The sequence below is a fragment of the Sus scrofa genome, chromosome 13 (genome assembly GCF_000003025.6).
Source record: "Sus scrofa isolate TJ Tabasco breed Duroc chromosome 13, Sscrofa11.1, whole genome shotgun sequence".
In the NCBI taxonomy this organism is placed as follows: domain Eukaryota; kingdom Metazoa; phylum Chordata; class Mammalia; order Artiodactyla; family Suidae; genus Sus; species Sus scrofa.
The window spans coordinates 18,528,043-18,540,439 of NC_010455.5; the positions used below are offsets into that span (position 1 = coordinate 18,528,043).

Here is a 12,397-nt window from a genome sequence, read left to right on the forward strand (position 1 = left end):
CAGCAGCATATCACATATTTTCTTAAGCAAAATGAAACTGATACAAGAGCTCTCAGTGAAATGAGGAATGGTGACAAGTGGCTTACAACTTGTTAGCAATCACCCATATCATTTTTATAATTTCCATGAAAATCTCCAATTTACATGGGAATGTACCAAATATACCATGTACATAGTAAACCATAAAACTAGCTTAACATCTTTATGTTGTTAACATCTTTATGGATATACTTCATTTTTACAAGGTTAATAGGGGTGTTCTCCTTATCGAGAAAAAAAAACTACTGGAAAAGAGCAGCTGAAAAAAGATTCAAGTTTTTTCATCTTGAAAAACTGCTTTCCAAAATGAATACATAGAGCATCTTGGCAAAAGAGAAAGGGAGCCTTACTATGGAGGCTGCCATATGTCTGTTTCCAACATAAAACTATATTAAAACCTTGTACATCATTCAAACTAATTTTCAAAAACAGTACTTGCATTTATGTTTCATTCATTACACCTTATTTAAAGTCAATGTTCGTAACAATTATGAGAGGACCTTTTGTCTTTGACATCTATATTTTCTAGATTACTCACACTTTTGTTCCATTTCTTTCATTTCTTCGGGAGGAATTTTCAATTTGTCAATATGTTCTCTAACAACACTTGCCCATTTCTGTAACGAATCCAAAGCAGTCCAAGGCTTTGACATATCAACAACCAGCATAACTAGAGTGTCCTTCAGAGAAATGGCATCCAGTGAAAATTTAAGGAGGCCTTTGTGATACGGGTCTCCATCTAAGATCCATACATTACATCTTGTTTGATCTACAACAGACAAAAGAAAGTTACTAAGACAACAGGATAAAGTTACTTCATCCAACTAGCAATACTACTTAGTATATTTTAGGGCTCTCCAAAGGAGAAACTTCCTTTGGCAATGTTCAAATACTTGGGTGATGTCTACCAATTCAGTATGGTCCTAACAAGTATTTAAAAACATGATTAGACTGCCAACACAGAGTATCAGCATCCTCTGCTTCCTATTTCTCAATCCCAAACCTTAAACTGAATAAAGTTTCTACTCTTAACACTAGCAGATAGAGCCACGCATATTCAAATTATTATATACAAAAATGAGAGGACAAGTGATGTACAGAAGAAAAAAAATGGCTGATCAGATGAGAAAAGTTGGAGAGCAGATGATGTTTTTATGTCAAAAAATGAGAAGAAGGTAAAAAGAGAGGCAAAACAATCATAGAGGATACTATTACCTTGAGGGAAAATGAACTGAAAAACTGAGATGCTTCAAGGTTACCAAGAAAGTAAAAGTCTGCACATGAGACTATCTTTTACAGTGTTTAAAAATACCACTATATGAATCCCAATTCCCTACCAATAAAAGTATGCCATAATATAATACTTTATTGACTGGCATGATATAGTAGGACTCCTAATAAAAAATGACACACTAAGAAAAGTCAGACTTGGAGTTCCCGTCGTGGCGCAGTGGTTAACGAATCCGACTAGGAACCATGAGGTTGTGGGTTCGGTCCCTGCCCTTGCTCAGTGGGTTAACGATCCGGCGTTGCCGTGAGCTGTGATGTAGGTCGCAGACGCGGCTTGGATCCCGCGTTGCTGTGGCTTTGGCGTAGGCCAGTGGCTACAGCTCCGGTTCGACCCCTGGCCTGGGAACCTCCATATGCCGCGGGAGCGGCCCAAAGAAATAGCAAAAAGCCAAAAAAAAAAAAAAGAAAAGTCAGACTAATATGGATAGCAGTGCAACTTGGAAAGGCTTTAGGAAACTTTCATTACAAATAAATGACACTCACCATCCCTGTCTTCATCATGAACATTTAAGTACAAATATTCCAATCCTCTGCCTTTCTTGTACTCCTCTATTCCCTGAATTTTTCTTATCAAGCTTGTTTTTCCAGCTCCATCTTCACCTGTAAAAAAGGACAAATCTTTAAAATTACAATACGGATTATTTAAGGGTGCTTTCAAGAGTGTGCCAAGTGATGGAGTTCCCATCATGGCTCAGTGATTAATGAACCTGACTAGCATCCATGAGGACACAGGTTCAATCCCTGGCCTTGCTCAGTGGGTTAAGGATCTGGCATTACCATGAGCTGTGGTGTAGGTTGTAGACACGGCTCAGATCCTGTGTTGCTGTTGCTGTCGCTGTGGTGTAGCCCAGCAGCTAGAGTTCCAATAGGACCCCTAGCTTGGGAACCTCCATATGCCACAAGGGCAACCCTAAAAAGCCAAAAAAAAAAAAAAAAAAAAGTGTGCCAAGTGAAAAACTCAACTGGAACTAGCTTCAGCCAAAAGGGTAATTTGATACAAGATAACTAGGTAACCACACAGGTGGAGATACAGACTTTACCTCCAGGATTCGTTCTCTTGCTCCTCTTATTCAGTCTCATTTTATCCTATTACAAATGGCTTCCTCCAGGAGTATTACTCAGGAAGCTCAACTCTTATGCCATCCCCACTTCATCTACAAAGAACAAAAGACTCTCTCTGTTGGCTTTCATTCCATAGACTTCTCAGATAAAGACTGTTTGTTGGTCCACTTTGGGTTGTGTGCACACCTAAGGGCCACTCATAGAGGCTGGATAATACATAAAAACTGACCAGAGCAGGGAACTGTGACCGTAGCCTCACCAAAACCATGAAACCAGAAGAAATATGTAGCAAAGGAGAGAGTTGAGGGTTGGGGTAGTAAGTTGGGGCAAGAACACAGGTAGAGAGAAGGTAGAATAGACAAAAACAAAATGTAGACTTAAAAAATATGAATAGCAAGAAAAGCAGTTTAAACTTGGCACAAATCCTGGAGTTCTCTGGTGTCACAGTATGTTAAGGATCCAGTGTTGTCATGGACTACAGAGGCTCTGGTCACTGCTGTGGGGTGGGTTTGACCTGGCCAAGGAACTTCCACATGCCATGGGTACGGCAAAAACAAAAACAAACAAAAAAACCAAACACACAACAAGAACAACTGGCACAAATTTTAAAAGTTTAAGACAAGGCTAGCTATTCAGTATTTCCTTCCTTCCTTCCCTGCACCCGCAGCATGTGGAGGTTCCCAGGCTAGGGGTTCAATCAGAGCTATAGCCGCCAGACTAAGTCACAGTCACAGCAACGGCAGATCCAAGTCGCATCTGTGGCCTATGCCACAGCTCACAGCAACACTGTATCCTTAACCCACTGAGCGAGGCCAGAGATAGAACCTGCATCCTCATGGACACTAGTCAGATTCGTTTACACTAAGCCTTGATGAATACTCTGCTATTCAATGTTTTGGTGAGATTTTTTTTTAATTTGTGAATTTATTTAAATACTACAGTACTGGTTTTTGTTTTTTTGTCTTAGTCCTTTTTTAGGGCTGTACCTGCGGCATATGGAGGTTCCCAGGCTAGGGGTCGAATCAGAGCTGTAGCTGCCAGCCTACACCAGAGCCACAGCAACACCAGATTCGAGCCGCATCTCTGACCTACACCACAGCTCACAGCAATGCTGGATCCTCAAACCACTGAGCAAGGCCAGGGATCGAACCCACAACCTCATGGTTCCTAGTCGGATTCATTTCCACTGCACCACAACGGGAATTCCAATACTATGTTACTGTTTAATGAACTTATTTTGTTATTGACAGTATCATTTATTAGTACTCAATAACGGTGAGTTTCTTGGATCTAATGACTTATTTTTGGAGATTCATGAGTTCTCTGACAATTTAGAAGTTATTTTCACTTTCTAAGAATTATAAAAAGTTATATATGTCCTGGATCTTCTGAAAAACCATCTTTATATCTAAATGCTGGCAGAAAATTGCAGTACCCACTTCTGCATTGATGCTTATTATCTTTATTGGTGCCAAGCAGAGGTCAAGTGATGCAGACAGTAACAAGAAGAGAAGAGGCACATAGCAGGCCAAACTCAAAAAGTCAGCAGCCCCAGAGTGGTAATATCTTCTTTTCTTTTCTTTTTTTTTTTTTTTTTTGTCTTTTCTAGGGCTGCACCTGCAGCATATGGAGGTTCCTAGGTGAGGGATCTAATCGGAACTGTAGCCACCGGCCTACGCCAGAGCCACAGCAACTCGGGAATCAAGCCACATCTGCGACCTATGCCACAGCTCATGGCAATGCCGGATCCTTAACCCACTGAGCGAGGCCAGGGATCAAACTCTCAACCCCATAGTTCCTAGTCACATTCGTTAACCACTGAGCCACAACGGGAACTCCAGTACTATTTTCAATTGTACTGGTCAGACTGGTTCTGCACCATTTTCCAGCACTTCATAACAATAAGTGTAGCTTTAACTAGGCAATAAAGAATCTGTCATTAAATGAGTACTTATCTTTCAGTACTGTTTTTACAGTAAACTATTCAAACTGTCCATCAAAATCACAAATTGGGTTGAAAACAGTAATATCTAAGATAATGACAGTCTCGCAATGATCATGCTTGAAATGGAAACCATAACTTTAACTCGTGAAAAATAAAATATATTAACACTTCAGTCTACTATTAAACTCAACATAGGTATTTAATTTTAGCAAAACACCCATTTGTTATATTGATTACTAATTTGCACTTTATCTGTTCTATAGTTCTTACTGCATTTAATTCATAACCCTCAAGTTAACTATGGACTTTGGGTGATAATGATGAGTCAACGTTGCTGCACTGGAATTCTGTCGTGGCACAGTGGAAACGAATCTGACTAGGAACCATGAGTTGTGGGTTCGATCCCTGGCCTCACTCAGTGGGTTAAGGCTCTGGCATTGCTGTGAGCTGTGGTGCAGGTCACAGACATGGCTCAGATCCCATGTGCTATGGCTGTGGTGAAGGCCGGCAGCTGTAGCTCCAAATGGACCCCAAGCTGGAAACTCTCTGTACTTCCCACTTAGTTTTGCTGTAAACCTAAAATTGCTCTAAGAACTTTCAAAGTATAGGTAGATCCATTAAAATAGACAGTAATTAGTCAAATAAAATTTCACTGAACGTGACCCAAGATTTATCTTATAATCCCCAAATTACATATTAGAAAGTGAAAATACATCTTTAAAAGGGTCAAGAGATTAAGGTATGTTTCAACTTCTTAATATTTGAAAGATTTTTTTTTTTTTTTTGATCTTTTTGCCATTTCTAGGGCCGCTCCCACGGCATATGGAGGTTCCCAGGTTAGGGGTCCAATCGGAACTATAGTCACCGGCCTACACCAGAGCCATAGCAACACAGAATCCAAGCCGCGTCTGCAACCTACACCACAGCTCACAGCAATGCCAGATCCTTAACCAACTGAGCAAGGCCGGGGATCAAACCCGCAACCTCGTGCTTCCTAGTCGGATTCATTAACCACTGAACCATGACAGGAACTCCTGAAAGATATTTTATATATAAAGGTTTCTGAATAAAACATAAACACATACACAAACACACACGTAGATGAGCTTAAGCATAAGCAAAAAGAATAAAAACCATAATAACAGAAATAATCCTTGATAATTGTAGTTATCTCTGATGGTGTGATGAGTGATTTCTTAAGTAATAAGTTTGCTTCTTTTAGTTTATCTAACTCTAATTTTAAAGGTTTCAAGACAATATGCCCAGGACTGATTTTGAGCACCAATTCATATCAAAAATACTGTCAATAATAACTTTATATGTTCACTATTTTACGTTCTTGCAGCCATCACTACAGCATGGCTGTTTCCTTTTTCTAAGGTCTGAATACAAGTGGAAGGTTCCTCCCCCAGTTACCATGAGACAAGAGTTTATTCCTCTGAGTGAATGTTGTCCATCATTCATCTCATTGGACTAATGGTTCTAAAATATATCAGACTCACCTGGAGGCTTGTGAAAACACATTACTGGGCATCATCCCCCGGCTTTCTGATTCAGTAAGTACGGGATAGGGCCCACACATATGCATTTCTTACAGTTTCTTCCCAGTGTTGCTGATGCTGCTGGTTCAAGGACTACACTTTGAGAACCACTGCATGGATATTCAATACCCTAAGTCAAGCACTAGAAATAGAAAGATCCTCCAGCACTGCTGTAGCTGTGGGGCAGGGTGCAGCTGCAACTTTGTTTCCATTCCTGGCTCAGAAAATTCAATATGTCATGGGTGCAGCCACACACACACACACAGGAATACAAAGGTCCACAGGTCAAAGCTGCTGTCTTAGGAGCTCATAATTGGAGAGGGTGGAATTGGAGCCAAGATGGCAGAATAGAAGGATTTGAGCTCACCTCCTCCCACAAAAACATCAAAACCACAACTGAACAGCCACTGACAAAAAATACTGGAAGCTACTACCCAAAAAAACAAACAAAAAAAGATATTCTACATCCATAGACAAAAAAGAATCCACAATGAGATGCCAGGAGGGCACTTTCCCATATCATCAAATCCCATACTTGCTGGACAGGCAAACCATCAACTGTAAAAGAAGTGAGAGTTCTGAGCCCTGTGTCAGGCTCCCCAGCCTGGAAGTTAAGCACTAGGAAAAGGATCAAGGGAGGGCATTGATCATAGGAATTCCCCAAGACCGGGGGAAACAAACTCCACTCTTGGAGAGTTTTGTGCATACCAGAACTGAGGAGAAAAGCAATGATGTCACACAAGCCTGCACCAGACCTACCTGCTAGTCTTGGAGGGTGTCCTGGGGAGGTGAAGGGCAACTATAGCTCATTGTGGGGACAAGGACACTGGTGGTAAGGTACCAGGGAGTACACATTGGAATGAGCTCTCTCTTGGAGGCTGCCATTTGGGCACCAAGACCTGGCCCTACTCAACAGCCTATAGATTGCAGTGCTGAGATGCCTTAGGCCAAACAACCAACAAGGTGAGATACAGCACCACACATCAGCAGACAGACTGTCTGCCTCAAGTATTCCTGAGCCCACAGCTGCCTCTAAACACACCCCTTGACACAGCCCTGGTCACTACAGGGACAAGACTCAGCTCTACCCACCAGTGGGCAGGCACCAGTCCTTCCCACCAGGAAGCCTGCATAAGCCCATAGACCAGCCTCGCCTATTAGGGGGCAGACACCAGAAGCAAGATGGAACTACAATTATGGAGCCAGTGAAATGGAGACCACAAACACAAAAATTTAGACAAAATGACATGGCAAAGAAATACATTCCAGATGAAGAAACAAGAGAAATCCCCAGAACCACCAAGAGAAATCCCCTAGTGTAGTGTAGTGTAGTTGAGACAGATTATCTACCTGAAAAAGAATTCGAGTAATTACATTAAAGATGATCCAGTATCTTGGGAAAAAAAATGGAGGCACACGGAGTTCCCGTCGTGGCGCAGTGGTTAACGAATCCGACTAGGAACCATGAGGTTGCGGGTTCGGTCCCTGCCCTTGCTCAGTGGGTTAACGATCCAGCGTTGCCGTGAGCTGTGGTGTAGGTTGCAGACGCGGCTCGGATCCCGCGTTGCTGTGGCTCTGGCGTAGGCCGGTGGCTACAGCTCCGATTCAATCCCTAGCCTGGGAACCTCCATATGCCGCGGGAGCGGCCCAAGAAATAGCAGCAACAACAACAACAACAACAACAACCAAAAGACAAAAGACAAAAAAAAAAAAAAAAAAAAAAAAAAAATGGAGGCACAGACCAAGAATTCGTAAGAAATGTTTAACAGAGAGCTACAAAATATAAAAGCAGAGGTGAGCAATACAATAAATGAAATGAAAACTACAGTAGAAGGAATCAACAGCAGAATACATGAAGCAGAAGAACAAATAAGTGAGTTGGAAGACAGAATGGTGGAAATCATAGCTGCGGAACAGAATAAAGAAAAAAGAATGAAAAGAAATGAAAACAGGAGTTCCTGTTGTGGCTCAGCAGGTTACAAATCTCACTAGCATCCATGAGGATAAGGGTTCAATCCCTGGCCCTGCTCAGTGCATTAAGGATCTGGTGTTGCCATGGCTGTGGCACAGGCTGGCAGCTGCAGCTCCAATTAGACCCCTAGTCAAAGAACTTTCACATGCTACGGGTACAGCCCTAAAAACCTAAAAAAAAAAAAAAAAAAAAAGGAGAGAGAGAGAGAGTGCAGGAAAGAAAAAAGAAAAACATTTTAAGAGACCTCGCCAACAGCATCAAACACAACATACACATTATGACATTATGGGGGAGTGAGGAGAGGTGGTCCCAAAAGGAGAAAAGAGAAAGGGCCTGAGAAAATATCTGAGGAAATAAATAAGAGCTGAAAAGCTCCCTAACAAGGGAAAGGAACCCAGGTCCAGAAAGCAAACGGTCACATACAGGCTAAAACCAAGGAAGAACACCCAAGACACATTAATCAAACCGACAAAAATTAAAGATAATTAGAAAATATTAAAAGCAACAAGGGGAAAGCAATAAATAATACATAAGGGAATCCCCAATAAGGTTATCAATTGATTTTTTCAACAGAAACTCTGCAGGCCAGAAAGGAGTGGCACAAATATTTAAAGTGATGAAAAGGTAAAACTTACAACCAAGAGTACCCTACCCAACAAGGCTCCCGTTCAGGTTTGACAGAGAAATCAAAACCTTGCAGACAAGCACAAGCTAAAAGAACTCAGTACCACCAAATCAACTTTACAACAAATGCTAAAGGAACTTCTCTACAGGGAAAAGGCTGTAACTAGATACAAGAAAACCACAAGTGGGGGAGTTCCCCTCATGGCTCAGTGGTTAATAAACCCGACTAACATCCATGAGGATGCAGGTTGGATCCCTGGACTTGCTCAGGGGATTAAGGATCCGTGAGCTGTGGTGTACGTTGCAGACATGGCTCAGATCCCGTGTTGCTGTAGCTGTGGCGCAGGCCGGCAGCTACAGCTCTGTTTCAACCCCTAGCCTGGGAACCTCGATATGCCTCAGGTGCAGCCCTAAAAAAAAGAAAAGAAAACTACAAGTGGGAAAGCTCTCTGATAAAGGCAAACATACAGTAAATGTAGGAAATTATTCATACACAAATAAGATCTCAAAACCAGCCATGGTAAGAAGAGCTAAGTACAAATGAAGGATATTGGAACTGCATTTGAAATTAAGAGACCAACAACTTAAAACAATATTGTGTGTATCTATCTGTCTATCTATCTGTATATACATATACACATATACATATATTCCTAGAGCAAAACCTCATGGTAACTGCAAACCAAAAATCTACAATAAACACACACGCACACACACAGAGCAATCCAAACACAACACTAAAGATAGTCATCAGCTTAAAAGAATAAAAGAGGGAGGGAAAAAAGGCCTATAATTAAGAAAATGGCAATAAGAACATACATATTGATAATTACCTTAAATATAAATGGATTAAATACTCCAACCAAAAGACAAAGACTGGCTGAATGGATACAAAAGTGAGACACATATATACTGTCTATAAGAGACCACTTCACATCTAGGGACACATACAAAATGAAAGTGAGGGGATGGAAAAAGACATTTCTTGAAATGGAAATCAAGAAAGTTGGAGTAGCAATACTCACATCAGACAAAACAGACTTTAAAATAAAGTCTGTTATACGAGACAAAGAAGGATACTACATAATGATCAAGGGATCAATCCCAAAAGAAGATAAAACAACTGTAAATATATATGCACCCAACATAGGAGCACCTCAGTATATAAGGCAAAGGTTAACAGCCATAAGAATTCCTGCTGCTGGGCAACAGGATTGATGGTATCTCTGCAGCGCCAGGATGCAGGTTCAATCCCCAGCCTGGCACAGTGTGTTACAGGATCCAGCACTGCTGCAACTGTGGTGTAGGTCACAACTGTGGCTTCGATCTGATTCCTGGCCTGGGGAATCCATACACCATGGGGCAGCCAAAAAAGGGGGAGGGGGGGAGTCTAACAGCCATAAAAGGAGAAATCAAAGGTAATACAATAGTGGGAGACTTTAACACCTCACTTACACCAAGGAACAGATCATCCAAACAGAAAAATCATTAAGGGAACACAGAACTTAAATGACACATTCGAATAGATGGACTTAATTGATATTTATAGGTCATTCCATCTGAAAGCAGCAGAATATACATTCTTTTCAAGTGCACAGGGAACATTCTCCAGGATAGAACACATGCTGGGCCAGAAAGCCTCAATAAATTTAACTGAAATCATATTAATCATATTAACCATCTTTCCCGATTCGACCCCTAGCCTGGGAACCTCCATATGCCGCAGGAGCAGCCCAAAGAAATAGCAAAAAGACAAAAAAAAAAATAATAATAATAATAATAATAACCCACAAAACACATGGAGGCTAAACAGTATGCTACTAAATAAGCAATGGATTGCTGAAGAAATCAAAGGCCAAATCAAAAAATACCTAGAGGAACTCCTGGCTCGGTGGGTTAAGAACCTGACATCGTGTCTGTCAGAATGTGGGCTCAATCCCTGGCCTTGGTAAATGGGTTAACGATCCAGCGTTACTGAAAGCTGCAGCACAGATCACAGATACAGCTCAGATCCAGTGTTACCATGGATGTGCTGTAGGCCTGCAGCTGCAGCTCTGATTCCACCCCTAGCCTGGGCATGTCCATAGGTCACAGCTGTGGCCCTAAAGAGAAAAAAAAGCCAACAACCTGGAAACAAATAAAAATGAAACCACAACGATCCAAAACCTACAGGATGCAACAAAAGCAGTTCTAAGAAAGTTTATACCAATACAATTTTACCTCAAGAAATAAGAAAAACCTCAAATATACCTAAAGCAACCAGTGAAAGAAGAAACAAAACTCAAAGTTGGCAGAAGGAGAGAAATCACAAATATCAGAGCAGATATAAATAAAATAGAGACAGAGAAAACATAGAAAAGATCAATGAAAGTAAAAGCTGAGTCTTTAAAAAGATAAACAAAATGATGCACCTTTAGCCAGATTCATCAAGAAAAAAGAGGGCTCAAATTAATAAAATTTTAAAAAGGCAGAAACTACAAATGATACCACAGAAATACAAAGGTTCATTAAGAGACTACTACAAACTAATAAAATGGATAGACTAGAATAAATGGACAAATTCTTAGAAAGGTACAACTTTCCAAGACTAAACTAGGAAGAAATAGAAAATATGAACAGACCAATCACAAGTACTGGATTGAAAATGTGACTAAAAAAACTTCCAACAGGAAGCTGAAGTTCCTGTTGTGGCGCAGCGTAAATGAATTCGACTAGTGTCCATAAGGATGTGGCTTCAATCCCTGGCCTCACCCAGTGGGTTAAGTATCTGGCACTGTCGTGAGCTGTGGTGTAGGTCACAGACATGGCTTGGATCTGGCGCTGCTGTGGCTGTGGCACAGGCCAGCAGCTGCAGCTCCGATTTGGCCCCTAGCTTGGGACTTCCATATGCCACAGGTGTGGTCGTGAAAAGCAAAAACAAACAAACAAAAAATTTCCAACAAACAAAGTCCAGACCAGATGGCTTAATAGGCAAATTCTATCAAACATTTAGGGAATAGTTAACACCTATCCTGACACTTCCCAAAAACTGCAGAGGAAGGAGGACTCCCAAGCTCATTCTACAAGGCCATCATCATCCTGTTGCCAAAATCAAAGAGAAAACAACAACAACAAAAAGAAAATTACAGGCCAATATCACTGATAAACATAGATGCAGAAATCCTCAACAAAATACCAGCAAACCAAATCCAACAATACATTAAAAGGATCACACAACATGATCAACTGAGGGAAAACAAACAAAAGACAATTTCAAGATATTATCATTAGGACATGATACTATATAAAGAAGACCCTAAAGATTCCACACAAAAACTACAAGATCTGATAAATGACTTCAGCCAAGTAGCAGGATACAAGATTTTTTTTTGGTCTTTTTAAGGTTGCACCCACAGCATACAGAAGTTCCCAGGCTAGGGGTTGAATTAGAGTTATAGCTGCCGGCCTATGCCACAGCCACAGCAATGCCAGAACTGAGCTGTGTCTGTGACCTACAACACAGCTCATGGCAATGCTGGATCCTTAATCCAATGAGCAAGGCCACAATGGGAACTCCCAGGACATAAGATTAACATTCAGAAATCAGCTGCATTTCTTTACACTAATAATGAAATATCAGAAAGAGAATGCAAAAAACCCCAAAAAATACTTTTTAAAATCACACTGAAAAAAAGTACATAGCTAACCAAGGAGGTGAAAAACTTACATACTGAGAACCATAAAACATTAATAATGGAAATTAAAAAGGATGCAAAGAAATGAAAATATATACCCTGCTCTTGGATTGGAAAAATTAATATTGTTAAAATGGCCATACTACCCAAAACAATCTACAGATTTAATGTGATCCCTATCAAATTACTCATGACATTTTTAACAGAACAATCTAAAAATTTACATGGGACCTAAAAAAGACCCACAATT

The 12,397-nt window shown here is 40.7% G+C and overlaps 1 protein-coding gene across 1 annotated transcript in view; it reads right to left on the reverse strand.

Moving 5' to 3' along the window:
* DYNC1LI1 (dynein cytoplasmic 1 light intermediate chain 1) overlaps window positions 1-12,397 on the reverse strand; it is a 50,348-nt gene that overhangs the window by 20,333 nt on the left and 17,618 nt on the right. Inside the window, exons 3-4 of the mRNA XM_021071542.1 lie at window positions 1,813-1,929; window positions 578-808 (exon numbers count right to left, since the gene is read on the reverse strand). Coding sequence (XP_020927201.1) covers window positions 578-808; window positions 1,813-1,929 — 348 coding nt within the window. The remainder of the gene's footprint in view (window positions 1-577; window positions 809-1,812; window positions 1,930-12,397) is intronic.